Source organism: Ambystoma mexicanum, chromosome 8 (genome assembly GCF_040938575.1).
Source record: "Ambystoma mexicanum isolate Mex_15411 chromosome 8, UKY_AmexF1_1, whole genome shotgun sequence".
In the NCBI taxonomy this organism is placed as follows: domain Eukaryota; kingdom Metazoa; phylum Chordata; class Amphibia; order Caudata; family Ambystomatidae; genus Ambystoma; species Ambystoma mexicanum.
In genome coordinates this window covers 1,103,020,437-1,103,040,013 of record NC_090929.1, presented here as the reverse complement: position 1 = coordinate 1,103,040,013, position 19,577 = coordinate 1,103,020,437, and the positions used below count along the sequence as shown (strand labels likewise).

General features: G+C 48.9%; 1 protein-coding gene across 1 annotated transcript in view; it reads left to right on the top strand.

Moving 5' to 3' along the window:
- The first annotated feature begins 1,313 nt into the window (after positions 1-1,313).
- MFAP2 (microfibril associated protein 2) overlaps positions 1,314-19,577 on the top strand; it is a 233,586-nt gene continuing 215,322 nt past the window's right edge. The window contains exon 1 of the mRNA XM_069611122.1: positions 1,314-1,436. Within this exon, the coding sequence (XP_069467223.1) occupies positions 1,334-1,436 (103 nt within the window). The 5' untranslated portion in view covers positions 1,314-1,333. The remainder of the gene's footprint in view (positions 1,437-19,577) is intronic.

The window sequence follows — 19,577 nt, the reverse complement described above, 5'->3', positions numbered from 1 at the left end:
AGGGCTGAAGGCCTCATCCGGAGGGCTTTATCCAGTTGCTGTGGACTCATCTAGAGTACTGTGTGCAGGTATAGAAGGCCTCATCTGGAGGATTGTGTCTAGGGCTGAAGGCCTCATCCGGAGGGCTTTATCCAGTTGCTGTGGACTCATCTAGAGTACTGTGTGCAGGTATAGAAGGCCACATCTGGAGGATTGTGTCTAGGGCTGAAGGCCTCATCCGGAGGGCTTTATCCAGTTGCTGTGGACTCAGCTAGAGTCCTCTGCCCCAGTATAGTAGGCCTCGTCTGGAGAATTGTGTCCAGTTCTTTGGGGACCAACTGGAATACTTTTGTTTCATGTGGAGGCCAAATCTTAAGCAGGATTTGCACAGGTGTCTACTGACCCCATGTCATGTGTGATGGCTTCAGGCATGGCTTTTCTTTTTAACTTTTTTTTGGACGTGTGGGTTCGTTTCTCAATCATTTATTTTCATTAATTGGCGGTTAAATTGCAGCGTTTCGCAAAAAAGACATGAGAAAGAAAAGGGTGAAAAAATGAGTATACAATTATAAAGATTCAACAATTATAGACTCCCTAAAAATATAATACTATAAATAAAAAAACACTGTCGTTAATTCATCCCAAAAATAATTAAAAGTATGGGCCTACAAGTCCCAACATGCAAAGCGAAAAGCCTGCACTGGCTCAATGTGTCAGCATGACATGGATGGGGTGGTTGAGGAATCTAAATAGATGAACGCTCGAGGTAGGGGTGTCGTGGTACCGCCACGTTCCTAATGGAGCCACACAATATAAGAGGCCGGGTGATTCACTGGTAGAGAGAGAGCTCTTAAACTAGAAATCGTGACGTGAGACTGGAAAGAGAGAGGGGAGGGAATGAATAACATTAGGGAAAGCAGAGACAGAAATGATCAAAATTTAAAAAAAGATCTGGGCCAAAAAAGGGGGGAGCAATTGTACCTCGGGGTAAAGCACGAGACGAGGCCCAGTCTTGACTTGCAAAGGAAGACCCCAGGGGTCCAATATGTCTGGCATCAAATTCCAGGTTTCTGGCAGGACCGACCTGCCAGGTTCACTTCCTCCCGCCCACAGCCCTGCCCATTTGCTGACCCCCATTTGCTGCGTTAAGGGGGTGGGCGTTCCTTCTGGACCCGCAGGAGGTGGGGACCAGAGTGACTTGTCCCATTCTGTTAGAATCTGAATTGGAAGCAGAGGGGAAGAAGCAGCCGCCCGCAGCACCGACTGGTGAGGAGCAAAGAGGGCAAGGGGCCGGGGAGGGGGGCTGCGAGGAGGGAGGGGGGCACTTGGGAGCAGGGGGCTCGGGTAACGGAGCATGGCATTGGAGGAAGTTGGAGACACGCTGAAGGGAAAGTTCACTTGGGCCATGGAGACAGGACAGGCGAAAAAAAGGCGACAGGAGAAGGACAAGAGGCCAGGTGGACATGGGAGAAAGAGGGGGCGCGGGGGGGGGAGGGGGCGAAATACTAACATAGTGCATGTAAGGTAAATAGGGAGGGCTGGCGGGAGTTGGGGAGGGGTAGGAGCGAGGCAGCAGGGACAGGGCACGGGGAAGGGCGTTCATACACAAGGGAAAGGGTTGGGAAGGGCAAGGTGAGACCTTGCGGAGGGCAAAAAGTTATGGGATGATGAACGGAGACATGGGCCTGATTTCCACAAATGTTTTTAAATGGGAAAGTCCAGTTAAAAACGTGTTTGTAAATCAGGCCCGTGGTGCAAGAAAATGAGATCTGGGCTAAGGGTCGGTAGCATGTGAACATGGAATGGGGGCATAGGGGGAAGGGAAAGGGCACAGGGTGAGGGGATAATGACACGGGGCTAGGAAAAGAGCACGGGGTAAGGGGGTGATGGCACGCGGGGAAGGGAAAGGGCACGGGATAAGGGAATGTTGACTCGCGGGGAAGGGAAAGGGCACGGGATAAGGGAATGGAGGTTCACAGGGGAAGGGAACGTGCACGGCATAAGGGAATGATGACTCGCGGGGAAGGGAAAGGGCACGGGATAAGGGAATGGAGGTTCACAGGGGAAGGAAACGTGCACGGCATAAGGGAATGATGACTCGCGGGGAAGGGAAAGGGATAAGGGGAGGAGGACGCATTGGGAAGGGGAAGGGACCGGGCACGGGGTAAGGGAATAGGGACGCATCGGGAAGGAAAGGGCATGGGGTATTGGCATGAAGGGTCAAGAGGGAAGGGAACGGGCACGAGATAAGAGCATGATGACACGTGGGTAGGGAAAGGGCATGGGGTAATGGAATGGAGGTTCACAGGGGAAGGGAAAGTGCACGGGATAAGGGAAGGGGGGCATTGGGAAGGGAAAGGGCACAGGGTAGTGGCATGGAGGTTGAAGGGGGAAGGGAAAGGGCACAGGGTAGTGGCATGGAGGTTGAAGGGGGAAGGGAAAGGGCACGGCTATACGGAGAATAATACGTGTAAATGTGGATCTCCTTATGCAGGCCGCATGGGAAGGGTTTTTAATGCTGGGAGAGATACCTGTAAAGATGGAAAGGGCAAGCAGTGAGATAAGTTGCTGATGGGGAGGGGAAGGGGGTCTAGAGAAGGGGTTGGGGACACGAGCGAGGGGGGCTGGGGGGGGAGGAATAAGTAGCCATGGGAGAAGAGCCGCGTGCAGGTAAACTAAAATGTACATCACGGGCATATGGACACGGGATCCTGGGAATTGGGTGATTGGGGTATAGGAGTGTCGAACGCGAGCACAGGTGACATTCGTATGTATTGACAACACATAAGGACCGCCGTTGTCTCTCATTTCCCCGCCCCCTCAACATTTTAGAAGCCATTCAGTCTCCAGCTTTACCCATGCACACGTTATTCTGCGTCTAATAGCGAGTGCCGCACCACCGCGCCTGGTGAATGGCATCTTGCTTCATTGATTGCTATGCCAGGAAACAGCTGGCACCGGAAAGGGTAACTTAGGGGTGAAGTCTCAGAGGACACATCGGGGCACGGATGTCCATGTCACGGGGGTCAAATGATTCTCAGAGCAGCTTCCGCGTAGAGGTGGTGGGACCCAAAAACAAAGCACAGGACCGAGAAAAATAGAGCAAAGATTGAGGGCGTTTACGCTCGCGGTGCTATTAGAGAGCCGGGCAGTGGGCGCAGGGGGCAGGCACGGGCGTTCCGCGCCTTTATGACTGGACCACTTTTAGAAAACTCAACAAATGAAACCATGTTCCTTGTGTTCGCAAAGCTGGAGCCGAGCCGTACGTGCAGCCGCAGACACGGGGGGGAGGGGGGGCCTATGGGGTGGGGGGAGCTGCTCTGTCTGGAGAGTTGACGTTTTTTTTCTCTCCATTCTCTCTTTTCCTGGAAAGAAGGGGTATAAACGCGAGCCTCGGCCAGTTTACAGTATGTCCCAGCAGCTGCCAGCCCGGCCCTCCCACCTCAAGCCGCCTTTTGTTCTCCCCGGCAGCTGGAATGCTGCTAAAAAGTGGCAGCAGGGGGAGGGGGAGAGGGAGGGAATTCAGAAAGGTGGGAGGGAGGTGGGAACCTTTCCGTCAGTAAGTGGGAGGGGGTGGGCGCTAATTGATTCCAGATGTGCGCGTACTAAACTTGAAACATATTTAAAAAATGGCCCATCCCTAGGGTAGCCTTCGTGCAGGGGCTTCCAAGTTGGCGAGGGGAAAGTCGGGGCCATACAAGTTAAAAAGAAAAAGAAACAACTCTGAAACTTCCATTTGCGATGGGGGTGGAGGGTGGGGGGACGAACCTTTCCGTCTGAGAAGCTTTCTCCTTACAAGAAGCTCCAAAGTTAGCCGGCACTCCTCCGCCCAGAGCAGACCTGAACCCCCAACAAACATAGGCCGACCTTAAATGTCACCGACAAGCAAAATGTGCGAAGCCCCCAAAGTGACCAACCCTCTAGTTCATATCCACAGAAACTGTGCAAGAGCCCCCCCCCCCCACCCCCCACATCTCCCATGTGCAGCCAAGATGAGTGACCCCGAAGTAATAAAGACCCCCTCCCGGCCAAAAGAGTAAACCCCAAAAGTACAAAGTGGAAAGGGAACTAATAGTAAATAAGAGACCCCCAAAGTGGACAATCTAATCAAATGAGTGAACCCCCAAAGTGATAAAGCCTAGCATAGCAATCAATACCACAGAATTAATATAACCCCTAAACTGAGCAACCCTCGAAGTGTACACACTCTAATTGTACCCCCTAAATACCATACGTCAGCAAGGACTCTATAGTGAGTGAGCCACAAAGTAACCCCATCTTCCAAGTCACAACACCGCCTAAATAATGTGCGCAAGCCTCTTGAAGCAAACATTTCCCCACAAATGGAGTAGACTCCAAAGTGAATGAGGTTGGAGTCCAACCAACCAAGACCTCACAATGAGTGAAGCCTCCTAATGTCAAAGCCCTAAACCAGGCAAGCCACAGAGGTAGCATCTGCCCAAATGAGGGTGCCTCCTCGCTGCTCCTCAATCGGCAACCCGCTCTGCGTGCGACCCCCACACTAGGGCGAATGAATCCTGAGATGACGGACCACCAAGTAATCGAGTCCCCAGGGCGGAGTCACCAAAGAGAGACCAGCCATCCAAAGAAGCAAGTGCATGGCTAGCGTGAGACAAGCCACCCACCACCCAAAACAAAAGCTCCACACAGTAAGCGAGTTCCTAAAGTGAGCAAGACAGTGATCGAAGTGAGCAGGAATGGCCAGGAATGGTGTTCCACTACTTTAATTTTTTTCTGTTTACCATTCCACTACTTTTTACGACCATATTCACCATTCTATGCAGAGGATTTGTCCATTCATGTCTCTATGCAAGTGTAAAGTTGTGATAGGAGCCTAGTTACTAGTCACTTATACTATGGCAATGCCCCGGCCGCAACACTTGTCAGATGTTGCACTAGGCTTCCACATACCCTCTCCCCTGCCGAAACCACAGTTCCACTACTTTTTTCGGTGCACTTCTACCACTGGAGCAAGCACACCAAAGATAGCATTGCCTCCCAAGTGAGTGAGGCCCAAAAAGAGAGCCACTCTTCCAAACGGAGAGAACTTCCAGGCAGACCAAGCTTTCAGAATGAGAATGCCCCCAAAGTAAATGAGCACCAAACAGTGTTAAAGTGAAGGTGTTTGTGAAAGGAACCTTTCTCTGCAAGCTGAATGTCTGCTCTGCCACCAACGTGTTAAGTAGTCTCAGGGCAAATATGATAAATACACGGACACCGTTATGCGTATCCTGCCATCTTCTTTATTCCTCTTCAGCCGAACCTGCACCACATTCTTCTAGAATTTCCCTACCCATATCATTCTACATTCTATCTATTCTAATACTACATTAACTTCAACACATTAACTTCAATACATAACAACCCCCCCCTTACTTATCATGTAGGTTCCTATCCAAATACAACAAATGTTGCATTTTCTCTATCAACCGAGTTGGTTTACGAACAACTCTTTGAGGCCTACATTGAAAGTTAAATTCTGGTGAGTCTGGACTTATGTCATTACCTAGAGAATCCCCAGGCTCCAAAAATTTCAGGTTCAACTCTCACACTTAGACCACCTCTCCCCACTTGTCCAGCATTACAATCAGCTACTTCCCAGTCCTCTTCATACAACATGCTTAAATCGACATCAGTGTCATTTGACCCATTTGGTTTCCCCGAGACATTCATCTCACCATCCTCCCCCACCTGTTTACTCTGAAACAGTCTTTTGAAAAAGGATACATTTCTGGTCAACTCACGGTCACCTCCTTCAGCAGTGACCATAGATCCTTTGACACTCTTGATCTTCAGTGGTATTGGCCAATATTTAGAATCCATCTTCCTTCTTTGTTTCTGGCGAAATACCACTGTGTCTCCAACCTGAAGATTGCTTTCCCCAGTCTTCCGTTTACAATCTGTCCACTCTTTTATTCTCATTCTTTTCACTTGGTCTCTTTCTCTGATAACACGGTCCTCTTCAGCCGTATAATCCTCCACACATGGGAGTCTTGTATGTGGCTCATATTTTATCATCAACTCTGAAGGAGAATGTCCAGTCATTTCATGAGGAGTATTTCGATAGCTTCTTAGCATCTGCGACACCGCCTGTGGTAAGGGCACATTATCCACAATTGCTTTCTGCCGCGTTCTCTTTAAGCTACTCATAAATCTTTCAACCATCCCATTTGCTTGGGGCCATAACAGTGTTATCTTTTGATGTTTAAAGTCCATGTGTAAAGCAAACTTGCTAAATTCATGACCTTGAAATGGTGGCCCATTATCTGTTTTCACTACTTGAGGAACTCCCCACTCACTGAAAAGCTCATCCAGGGCCACTACCAGGTGATGAAATGTGGTAGATCCTACATGTTTCACTAAAGGAAACCGCGAATACTCATCTATAGCCACCAATAAGTATCCTCCTTCATCTAGTGGCCCAAAGAAATCAACAGCCACCCGATTCCAGGGACCAGAAGGAAGCAGTACCATTTGAAGAGGTGTTGCCTGAACATTGGATGTGGCTACTTGGCAAGCCAAGCAATTTTGTAAAATGTATTCCACAATGACATCCATGCAGAGGAACCATCATTGATTCCTTAGAATTTTCTTTGTATTCACAACTCCTCTGTGACCCTCATGTGCCAGCATCACTAAGGCCTTCCTTAGAATTTTTGGAGCTACCAGTCTGTTCCCCCTTAGAAGAATTCCTTCTTTTGTTGCTGACAGTTCATTACTCATTCTCACCAGTTTTTGAAGATCCTTGATATCTCCTTCTTCCAAACCTTCTTCCATTCTGAGACAATGCAATCTCCCTGCTTGAGTGAGCCGGACTGCTACTTGAATCATCGGATCAGCTTGGCTCTGCTCTGTGAATATTTCCTTTGTAATTGCCGGTGGCAGAGCATTTAGTGAAATATATGACATATATTCTTCTGCATCTTTTTGCATTTCAGTCTCTGCTCTGCCTGTTGGGTGTCTCGACAAATAACCAGCTGGATTTGCATCTTTTCCCGGTTTGTGAATTATTTTATAATCGTACTCCTGCAGTCGCATGCCCCACCTTTCAATTGTGGGTGGCATCTTGATACTAGGATTTCCAAATAACGAAATCAGGGCTTGATGATCCGTGACAAGAATGAAAGGTTTTCCTATCACAAAGTGGTTGAACTTTTCACATGCCTAACCAGCGACTAAACTTTCTCTCTCTGCTTGATAATAAGCTTGTTCAATCTCACTTAGCGCTCTACTAGCATAGGCAACAATATGTCGTTCTCCTCTCTGCTTCTCCCTTGGATCTATCTGTGCCAGAATCGCACCTAGACCCACCGGACTGGCATCCACAATTATTTCAGTTTCCAACTCTGGATTAAAATACGCCAGCCGTCTGTCACTGATTAGTTCCTCTTTTATTTTCTTGAAGCTTCTCTCACAATCTTCATTCCATACAAATGCCATATCCTTTTTCAGCAGCTGTTTCAGAGAATCAGTGAGAGTTACATAGTTTGGCAAATACCTTTCACAATAGCTGGCCATCCCCAGGAAAGATCTCAATTCTGCCATGTCCTTAGGAGGTTTTAGACCCAATAAACTCCTCACCTTCTCTGGATCTGCTCTCATACCATTCTCTGAAAATATATGTCCAAAGAATTTCAAACTCTTTTTATTTATGTCACATTTTTGTCCATTCAGAGTCAGACCATTTTCTTGCAACAGTCTGCATACTTGTTCCAGTCCCTCGTCATGTTGAAATTGGTTGGTACCATAAACTAGAATATCATCACTGTAATTAAATGTATTTTGTACTGGTGCAATAACCTTCCTTATTGCTTCCTGAAATATTTCTGCTGCCGACGAGATCCCGAAACTGAGTCTCTTATATCTAAACAAACCTTCATGGGTGCTAAAATGGTTATGGGTCGAGACTCTGGATCAATCACTAGCTGATGGTATCCCTGATTTAGGTCCAGTTTGCTGAATCTGCTGGCCTGATTTAGCCAAATTATCATGTCTTCTACGTTAGGTCCTGGGTGCCTTTCTCTCATGATGGCCATGTTAGGAATTCTCATGTCTACACATAGACGAAGACGTCCATCCGCTTTGGGTACAACCACCACTTGGGATACCCAGGATGTTGGACCATTTTCAACACTTTCAATGATATTATTGTCCTTCAGCTGTTACAACTCCTGCAACACCCCTGCTTGCAGGTGGAATCCTATGCGCTTTGGATGTTGGGGAACAGGTTGAGTTGTCTTATCAATGTGTAGATGTATCATATTATTTTTCAGTTTCCCAACTCCTTGAAACAAGTTCGGAAATGTTACTTTCAACTTTTCCAAATCCGGCACTTCTCCTGATATGAATCTTAAATCATGATGTCCTCATGGAACACCACATATAATTTCTGATTGTTTGTATCGCACATCAATAAGTTTTAGATCCGTGGCAGCTAATGAGACATCTACCAACTACAGGACTTTTGATGGCATGTTTGTTTGTTTTTATTATTTGTAATGCGCACCAAACCCAGGGGTAGCAGGGCGCAAGAGCAACAAGAGGATTGTATAGCTTAGGTTACATATGTATATTAGTATATTGTATATTATTTGGTACACAATGCCCTTCATGAATCAAATCACATTGAAACTGACCTTTGTTCAGCAGTGGTTGTTCCGCACGCCATTGAAACATTTCAGCCTTTGATATATGTAATGGACATTGGTTAGCGATCTTTTCGCATGCTTCCTCACTCATGACGTTCACTGTAGCACCAGTATCTACCAAGAAGGGTATTTCTTCTCCACATAAATTCACTATCACTCTTATGGCAGTCTTACCACTTTCATTGTCAGATATCAACCTTACGTATTCCTTACTGTATCTATCGTATTCCTGGTAATGATCCATTGCTATTTCTTCTTCTTCACCAGGCACATGTGGGTTTTCATATGGATCTCCATATTTTATTTCTTCTTGTCTTTGAACTTGATGAAATGATGCTGCCCTCTGGCTCAGTTCTGGGTCACTTTGATCTGTTACTTAGATTTGTAAACCGTCCATGGCTCTAACAAATCCTGGTCGGGCTATTTGTTGATTAGGTCTTGAAATAAGGTTGGGTCTCGTTTCTCTTTCTGTATATATTCATCCCCCTTGACTCTTCTGATTATCATATCTTCTATTAGAAATCAGCTGAGTGTTGTAATGACTCATTGGCGTTGTCATTCTTTCCCTACACATCGTCTGGAAGTGATTCTCCTGTTCACATCGTAAACATAATTGACCAAAAGCAGGACATGGGCCCTTGTGGGGAAACTCAAATCTGCACCTATAGCATTGTCTTTCCCCTGTACTTCTGCGCACTGATCCTGGTGATGTCATGCCAGGATATCTTCTCTGCCATTGTACATTCTTATTCATAACAGCGATGGTATCCATCCTCTTTGGATTTTCTATGTTAGCTGCTTGTGTGTCTACTCTGTCATATATTCTTGCGAGCTCTAACACTTCTTTCAGGGGTAGAGTTTTTTTAGCAGATGCTTCCTGAATTGCGATGATAAACATTCCTCAATGACCCTCAGACGTATTGCTTCGTCATCATTAAAGTTGATGAATTCACAATGTTGCTCTTTTTTGTAGCCTCAGTACAAATTGGACTATGGTCTCGTGTAGGCTTTGTGAGCATTGATTGAATACATATCTTTCATAATCTCTGTTGAGCGGAATTATTATTTGTGCATTAATTGCTGCTATTAATGACTGATATGTTGCCCTGTCTTGTAATGGTATTGTTTTAATTATGTTATTCACTTCTTTTCCCACTAAGTTTGTAAAAATATCCAATTTATTTGAGGGATTTGGATCCCCTACCGCTCTTAAAAATTCCTCAAATTCATCAATCCACTCCTGCCATCTTTGGCCTTGGGTTTCCTGCGGTTCCAAGGTGAAAGGGTTTGGGCGTCGCAAATAGTTCAATGGATTAGCTGCCATGAGTGTACCCGTGGTACTCTGAGATGTGCTCAGCTGTCCATTTACATCTCCACCTGCATTATCTGTAGACATGCTTTTATAGGTCTGGTCAAACCTTCTAATGTCTCAAACTCTTTGTTGCTTTGTGATCCACCATCAAATTCAACTCCGTTTTAATGTGGCTCTTTTATTGTCTTTGTATTGCTTGCTGACAGTTTATTTATTGTTTGCACAAAAAAAAATTCAATAGCACAATACTTCACACTTGTATACTCTTGTATATATCAAACGTTTTATATTTTGTGCACTTTATATTATGGGCTGATAGTCTGCTTTACTTTGTGTAATGTGTATCTAACATTTCTCACATTCCGATCCTAATTGTGCCTTTATTTCCTTTCCGTCGTCCGTGTCCGTGTTTGTTTATGTTTATGTCAATCCGTTTCATGTTTTCATATGGTAACGTACTTTTCTAAGCTTAAAATGGTGGCACGTCGATTGACGCTCGTATGTCCTTTTTTCTAATGCTTCAGGCTAATTGTTTACTTCCTCAAACATCACGTAATTACGTGTCATAGGGTCCTTTTCTCTGTGTTTCCTGTTACTGCGCACCAGCCTTCACGCGCTTCCGGTACGTTATTTACTATTTAAAAAATGCTTTGATGTTGGCAGTCTATATTCAACCCCAGTTACAGTCAATATTACGTTATTTTTGTTCTTTCGCTGCATGCGAACCTTAATTGTATTTCGCCACACGATTCATTAATCCTTTCCCTGTGCTCCGTTTGTAATGTACGTCATTCATCATTTCCTTTTTTCATGCTACGATACGTTAATCTCTTTTCAATCGACCCGCTCTATTTCTTCAGGCGTGCTCCAGCTCTGTGGACTTTGTTTCCCCTCGTCGCCACTGTTATGTATTCTCAGGGCAAATATAATAAATACAAGGACACCGTTATGCGTATCCTGCCATCTTCTTTATTCCTCTTCAACCAAACCTGCACCACATTCTTCTAGAATTTACCTACCCTTATCATTGTACATTCTATCTATTCTAATACTACATTAACTTCAACACATTAACTTCAATACATAACACAACGTTTGCCATCACAGAATTTAGCAGGCCTTCCTAATCTAACAATTCCTCCAAAGTGAGATCCCTTCAACATGAGTGATCTCAAAAGAAACAATCCCACCTTCACAGAGAAACTATCGCTTACATTGTGTCAGCTCCATGATAAACTTCCGAGTCATTGTATGTTTTCTTTGTGTGTGACAACTTTAAGCCGCAGCATGTAATGTAAGTATGTAGTGTAGTGAATTCTTTGCAGGGGCTGAATTTAATTCTAAGAGAACATTTTTTCCTATAGATGAATGTTTTTGCAAAATAGTGAAAACTTTTCATGAAGTCTTACAAAGCTGCAGAGGTTTGGGGGTACCTGTAACCCACATCAATTTGGTTAACGCATTTGTGCTAGTGTTTTCTGAAATACAGAACATTGCATAGATTTCCAGGTTTATTCTCACACCACTGTCCATCGACTAATTCCCCCTTAAGCTTCTGTAATCAATCATGTGTGACAATGCAACAAGATAAGCCGAAAGAAAGAAAGCCTGTCTAATTAATCCACACCAGAGGCTTTCATGGGTCTGAAAATGAGGCCTGGTTGGCTTCTGGAGCATAGGTGATAGGTGCTGGTCAGAGAAAGCGAAACTCAAATAATGTTACAGAGGAACCAGGAAGATTGGTCAAAAGGCAGACTCTATGACTCTATGACATTCGGAATTTGGTTCCATGTCATTTCGCCGACCACCTTTTTTCTGACGGTTGTTTTGCCGTGGGAGTTTAGCCGAAAAACAGAATTTTATTTTGGGGGGGTTCCACCCCAAACGCCCTTAATTTAATTTGTTTTTATTTACCTTCCCACAACCCATTATTTACACTTTCCCACCCCCACCCCCAAAATAATTTTGATGGGAATTTTCGTCAAAACTCCTGCGACAAATGAACCCGTCGGAAAAACGGGTGTCGGCAAAAGGACGCGATACCAGGAATTCTCATCAATGGCAAATCTGCAATATGATGCCCCTGGTTGGTGCCTAAACTCCCTTCATCTGGACCTAAAAAAGGACCTCCATGAAGGCAGGTGATCAGATCTGGGGACTAACTGCATGTCTCTGCTGCTGTAGCCGGAAGCAGATGTTGGTGGATCGTCCAGCACACCTTCCGCTGAACAGCTTAGTTGAGGAATTTGAAGTTACCTGGAGCATCACATGTAGTTTGCAATCACTGGCTCTTGGAAAAATCCAGAGTCTTCAGCCACCCGCGGGGAAGAAAGTATTGGCAAGTTGTGAGGATGAGACTAGGGGGTTATCAGCTCCAGTTGTGGTGTGCTTTTCAGAGTGCAGTACTTTCAAGACATTGGCCTTTCCTTCCTAACTTTGCCTCTTCCCCTCTCTCTGAAGAGCTGCCTGTGAGAGATAACGAGATCACTTTGCCAGGTTATCTTGCCCCATGTCTCATCTTGAAGCATGACATGCTATGGTGGCCAAACTCTAGGCTTTCTGGGGCCTGATGCACGGTACAAGCCGAAGTAAGAGATCAACGGGATGGCCTTCATTAAGGGCATGGCTGCCTCCAAACTCGTAATGAGGCCCCAGGCGTGCATATCGGCACCCACGAGCAGAACTCATGATTGCACCAGCACCGTTATCAGCGAATGGGCAATAACCGGCCCATTCAACTCGTAATGGGCCGGTAATGGCCCATTTGTGGGTGCCGGTAGAGAGTTTGGCGGTACCCATGCCCGCAATAAGGGCACAGCTACCACCAAACTCGTAATGAGGCTTGACCTTGGAAGGATGAAGGGCAGAGTCAGTGCTGTCAGTATTTGAAACTGTGTCCTGCAAGTTACCCAAAGATGTCTGGGACAAGCACTTAAACTTGCTGAGCTACCTTGTAGCATAAGAACTCACTCAGTTGGGGCCATGCTCTTTGCGAGGGTTTGTTCCCTTTGGGGTCACCATTCTTATTGGGGGGGGGTCATTTTCTCTGGGGGGCTTGTTCAATTGCACCGGTGCAACATCGACTGTCCGGCAATGTTCAGTCTTTTTCCTGCTCCTTCATTGAGTTAATCAGCAGCAGCCGCTCAACCAAAGGAATGGGGATGAAACACAGGACCACAGAGGAGCCGACTTGCACTCCCCCCTCTGTCTGGTGTCTTACACTGGGTGAAAAGGACGAACTTCCACAGAAAATCTGCAAAGTCTGGGCAAAAATCGGCCAACCTCGCCGTTGATCACTGAGAGACATTGGCAATGTTTGGCTATTGTGGGCCCAACATTTCTCACTATGCCCTTGTATGCTTCGTGCAGGGGCGCCTCATTTGGCCATTTTAAGGGCTGCTTAACGTTTCAGCCTCCTAACTAGCTGAAATATGTGTGCAAAAAAGGCATGGGCTACCAATTGCACCCCAAAGCGGAGAAGTCCGCCAGAATTCAGGTCTGCTGGCAAAGCCAAATGTAAGGCTCATTTTGCCAATTTCGCTCCACGGCAGATGCATCGGCCACGCCTTCTGGTGACCCTTCCTCCTCTCTGAAATTGATCAACCTCTCTCAGCCTGATGGGGAGCCACCGCAGGGCAACTTACCGACAGTTTCAAAGCGCCTAAATAAGCATATGTTGGCAACCTTGGGAATACAGGGGGATGGGGGTAGGAATGTGTTGCTGCACATGGCATCTGATACTGTATTTGGCACAAGAGCATGGCATATATGCCTTCACTTGGCATGGAATGGCATGAGGGTGTGCCTGACTCTGCCACATGGTGGCAGCATGTGCATTTGGGGCTCTGCTTGGCTATCCGGTGACTATAACTGGGCGTAAGAGGCAGACAGGGATAATACATGAAGCTAGGCCTATTGGCTCAGTCTGTTGAATTCTGTTGTTGATTCTGCCCCACTGCCTCCTGTGTTTGTTTATTTACTTATTTATTTGGCAGTTCCTCCTTGCATTTTGGCGGTAGCCCTGCTGCAGGGATCTGCATAGCATAGTTCTGATGCCATGCAGGTCCAACTAATAAGGGCCTCATCACGAGTTTGGCCTGAGCCCTTAAATGCTGCAGTAACGGTACAACCGCTGCATTTAAGGGCTGGCCAAATCACAAGTTGGGCAGGAAATGGCATTTTTATCTCCAGCTTTTTGCTCTAGCTAAAAATGGCAATTTCAGGGCGTTTTTGGATCAATTACCACCAGCGGTAATAGTGCTCCCCAATCCCATTGGGTCCTATGGACCCCGCAACTCATGATGCTGCACAAATTGCACCGGACCGAGTTGCGGAAGCACTATTAGCGTTGGGCAGTATCTCCCACTGGGATACCACAGAACTCATGATATGGCCCCCATGGGAAGGATCACGAGTTGAGCGGTAGCCCGGCTGGGATACCGCCCAACTTTATTAGCATTAGCGCCCACCCGTCTGGCGGTATTACCATTGGGGGAATTTTTGGTGCGATTAGCACGTGGTAATACGCCAGCAGTAATTGCAACTGCGAGCTCGGGGTAAACATGCCAGACTTGAGATTGGGCGGACCCCTAAATGCGGCCTAGTAACACTGTTACTGCCACATTTAAGGGCTACTGCCCAACTCGTGAAGGGACGCGCACACGGTGGCGTGACATTGCACGCCGCCTCGTGCAGTATAAATAAAAGGGGCGTTCCCGACCGCGGCAGTGTGACCGCGAAGCCCGAGCAGTATGGACGTGTGTGTGTGTGTTTGTACTCGCAGGGGGGCTTACGGGCATCGCGATTGGGGGTGAGGACAAACCCCCAACAGTGGCGACGAGGTGGGGATGATGCCTGGGCCCGGCGGCAATTGAAATGTAATTTTTTTTCCCGGAGCGGAATTTTGATTGAATTTCGTTTCATGCCGTAGGCCGTGCTTCGACCATGCGGCTGGCAGCCATTTTGAATTTCGGCCGTGGAACTTCACCAAGCTCCGGTTTGGGCAGTGAGTGGCATCCAGGCCAAATGTTTGGACACACTGCCGGCAGGCAGTTATAACTGCATACCCATGCCCAATTTTCGATTTTTTTTTTTTATTCTTGGGCCTCCTACGTCGAGTGAAAGCAAGGAGGAGGGCTACACTGGCTGGGCCTGCTTAGCCCAAATTCTCCTTGGCTCAATTTTTGGAACATCTGTGCCCACAAGGTGCTGCTGAAGCTGAGGATCATCCTGTTCATCATCATGCTGGGGAGTTGTTCTTCTTCATCCTCTTCATCATCAGTGTAGACTGCCGCAGCTGTGGATTTTCCATTCTCTTCATCCTTTTCATCATATCGAGCTGCTGTGTCTGTGCATGAGACAGTCTGTGGAGGGGGATACTCTGCCATCATCATCTTCGTTCCCAGGTTGGACATTTCTTTTGCTTGGGTGTGTGTCAGGACTGTGTTGTGGTGGTGGGAGTGAGTTGTGTCCCCTAAGTTCCACGCTGGGGGTGCCTGTGCGCTCACGCCCATGAACGGGGCTGATGGTCAAGACGGTGGACTCCCAGCAGGTCAACAGCAGCCTCCTCAGGACGGTGGGCAACCAGCAGCTCAACAGCAGCCTCCTCAGGATGGTGGGCAACCAGCAGCTCAACAGCAGCCTCCTCAGGCTCAAGCAGAAGGCCAAGCTCCATTGCCTCAGGCGCCACCAGTGGTACAGCCGGTTGTTCAACCACTACCTCCCATCATGGCCCAAGCACAAGCCCCAGCGGCCCTGCAGCCCATCCCCGAATTTGACATCTCGGGTCTGCCATCCAGCCTGGGGCCCAGATGGAAAAGGTGGGTTGACCGCCTCGATATGTACTTTAGGGCCGCACAGGTGACAGATGATGACATCATGCAGGCAACCATGCTGTATTCGGCGGGACATTCAGCCCAGGAGATATTTGAGTCGCTTCAACCAGGGGATGGCTCCTATGCCGCGGCAAAGACGGCACTCCAGGCTCATTTTCTGCCCCTTGCCTAATCGGACTACGAAAGATTTGTGATGCTGTCTGCAAGGCAAAAGGAGGATGAGACTTTGGACACCTTCTATGGACGCCTAACGCCTGGCTGGCATGTGCGTTGGGCGACGCTGAGGTCATGATAAGAACAATGTTCATCCAGGCGTGCTCCTCAGGCAAGCTCAGACGGCAGGTCCTAAGAGAGCTGGGCACCACGTAGCCCCACATTCTTGAGCTGGGGCGGTGCCATGAGGTGTCTGAGGCTCGGGCAGCCAGGATGGAGGATGGGTCCCGCTCAGTTAAGACGGAGGAGGTGTGTGCCATGTGGCGAGGTGGAAGAGGCACCAGAAGACCTGGCGCTGGACCCTGTGACAGAGCTGGAAGAGCTGGTGAGTCGTGCCAGAAGTGTGGGTACGACCTTCCCCACCCAACGGAGTGCCCAGCGGCTGGAAGGACATGTGGAAGGTGTGGGCTGCCCGATCACTTTTCACGGGTGTGCAGGGCAGCCCTGCCCGTGATGGTGCCAAGAGGCCCGGCCCGGTCCGGGTTCCTTCTCCAGAATCGCTCGCCGAATGTCGCTCAGGTGGACCAGAGCGAGGAAGATGCCCCGGTGGAGGAGGTAGACGAAGAGGAGGAAGAGAACATTTTCTTCGTCTCCAGTGTGGGGGCCCTAAAAGGGAAGAACAGGAGACAGCCGAGGTGTGTGGTGGAGATCAACAAGTCACCAGTCCCAGTCCTAGTAGACACAGGACGTCAGTCAATGTGATGGCCTGTGGGCATTACGACGCCATGAACACGCCTCCAGAATTGGTCACACCGAAAGCTTGCATCTTTGCATTCAGAGGTTTGGAACCCATCCCGTTGGACGGTGCCTTCATGGCGAAGGTGGAGCATGATGGCTCGCAGATCACTGAACGATTTTATGTAACGCCGGTAAGCACGAACACCCTGTTGAGCTGTGCAGCGGCCGAGGTCCTCGGCATTGTCAGTTTCGCTTACTCGGTGTACCTGGAGGATATTAACGACCTGCTTGACAAGTATGCCGCCCTATTCAACGGAATCGGACAGCTGGCCGGTGACCCAGTGAGGCTACATATAGACGAGTCTGTGCAGCCCATCACCCTAAAATATCGCAGGGTACCCTTTCACCTTCGTGAGCAGGTGGACAAGGAGCTGGACAATCTTGTTAACCTCGACATAATCGAGAAGGTGGAGGGTCCGACTCCATGGGTGTCCCCGATTGTCGTAGCGAGGAAACCCAAGCAACCTGACTCTGTTCGCATCTGTGTCGATATGAGGGTGCAGAACAAAGCCATCAAAAGGGAGAGGCACCTTACCCCAACGATTGATGACATCATTGCGGAGGTGCAGGGTGCTCATTTCTTTTCCAAGCTGGACCTCCGGGCGGGCTACCATCAGGTGGTCCTACACCCGGAATCAAGGTACATGACCACGTTCACCACTCACCGGGGACTCTACCGCTACAAAAGACTTAGCTTCGGTGTGTCCTTGGCAGCAGAGGTTTTTCAGAATATCATTCGGGGTGCCCTCGCTGACCTAGAGGGTGTCTTGAACATTAGTGATGATATCCTGGTGTTTGCTAGGACGGAGGTGGACCACCTGCGAAGGCTGGCAAAGACTTTTGAGAGACTGCAGTCGCTGGGCCTCACCCCTCACAGGGAAAAATGTGAATTCCTGCACCCGTCCATTGAGTTCTTTGGCTTTGTTTTCAAAGAGGGAGGTGTGTCGTCAGATCTCAAGAAAGTCCAGGACATCAAAAAGGCACAGCCACCCGAGTCGGTGTCCGATGTGAGGAGCTTCCTCAGCATGATCACTTACTGTGGACGGTTTATTCAAAATCTTGCCTCGAGATCTGAACCCCTCAGGGCCCTGACGAAGAAAGAATCCACCTGGCACTGGGGCCTGCTTGAGCAGGCGGCGTTCGAGGACATCAAGGGTGCGCTGGCGGCCGAAGACACCATGGCGTTCTTTGACCCTGCTTTACCATCGGAAGTCATTGTGGACGCCAGCCCATTTGGTCTGAGCGCCGTGCTAACTCAGATAGATCGTGACGGGGGTGTCCGCCCCGTGGCCTACGCCAGCAAGGCACTGTTGGAGACGGAGCAGAGGTATTTGCAGATTGAGTGCGAGGCACTGGCGGTCCTCTGGGGCTGTAGACACGTCAGGCTGTATGTCCTGGGACGTCCGGTGATGGTCGTGACGGACCACAAGCCTCTGCTTCCCATTCTGTCAGGGTCGTCATCCAAGCCACCAGCGAGGATTGAGCGGTAGATGCTCGCTCTCCTGGAGTACGGGGTCACTTTGGTGTATCGGCCGGGGATGAACAATGCGGCAGACTACCTATCCCGACACCGGTGTGCACATGGGGGGAAAAGAATATGACACATGTGCTGAAGAGGCCGATGATCATGTTCGCATGGTGGTAGAGGCGGCCACGCCTAATGTGATGCCCCTGGAGGAACTCGAGGCAGCAAAAGACGAGTGTTTCCAAATCCTGACACACTCCATGCAGCAGGGTTCCTGGAAGTCGGTGCTGGAGTCCCTGCCGGGGCGGACTCAAGAGGCCAAGACGGGACTAGAGCAGCTGTGGAAGGTCAGGGAAGAGCTATCATTCTCGGCATCCGGCCTGCTGCTCAGAGGTGACCGGATAGTCGTTCCCCAGTCCAAGGTGAAGGACGTGATCACCCTTGCTCACCATGGACACCAGGGCGCGGCAAAGACCAAGGCCAGGCTACAGCTGAAGGTATGGTTCCCTGAGCTGGAGCGGAAGGTGGACGATTTTGTGGCGGCCTTCTCTGCAGCGAGAGCCGGCCATAGAGGAGATGCCTCGAGGGAAGCGACACTGGGAGGTGGTCCAGGCGGATTTTGGATATACAACGATGGGCACCCATTTCCTAGTGATCGTCGAGGAATACTCAAGATACCCTGAGGTGGAATTTGTGGAGTCTGTGGCCTTCGAGCACGTGGTGGTGGCAGTGGAGAAGGTGTTGGCGGCCCATGGGTTCCCCCACACGTTGTGCTCTGACAACGGGGCGCCCTTCCAGAGCGAGTGGTTCTCGGAACTGATGGAGAGCTGCAGGGGTACAGCAACGGAAGATCACCCCCTTGTGGCCAAGGGCAAATGGAGAAGCCGAAAGGCTAATGAGGACACCGAAAAAGACCTTCAGAATTGGCCAAGGCCAGGGACATTCCCTCCAGAGAGCCCTCTATCAGTTTCTGCGGGTGTACCGCACCACCCTGCATGCTTCCATGGGGGTGGCCCCGGCCGAGGTGCTATTCAAGCGTTGCCCTCGGGGTTTGCTGCCCGAGGTGGGGGAGAAGGAACCGGGGTGATTGATAACCAACATTTAGAGGTGGACCGGCGATTGAGGATTGAGCAGGAAAACATGAGAAGAGGGCTTCGCCCGCAGCAGCTGGAGCCAGGCGACAAAGTCCTCATCTGAAACAGACAACCCCATGGAAAGCTCTCCATTACATACGAGCCTGAGCCGCTGGACGTTGTGGCTGTCAAGGGGTCCATGGGGACCGCCTCGGATGGAAGGTCGGCCGTCACCCGTAACGTGAGCTTCTTCAAGAAGCTAGGAGACCCGAGAACTGACCCTCGCCATGAACC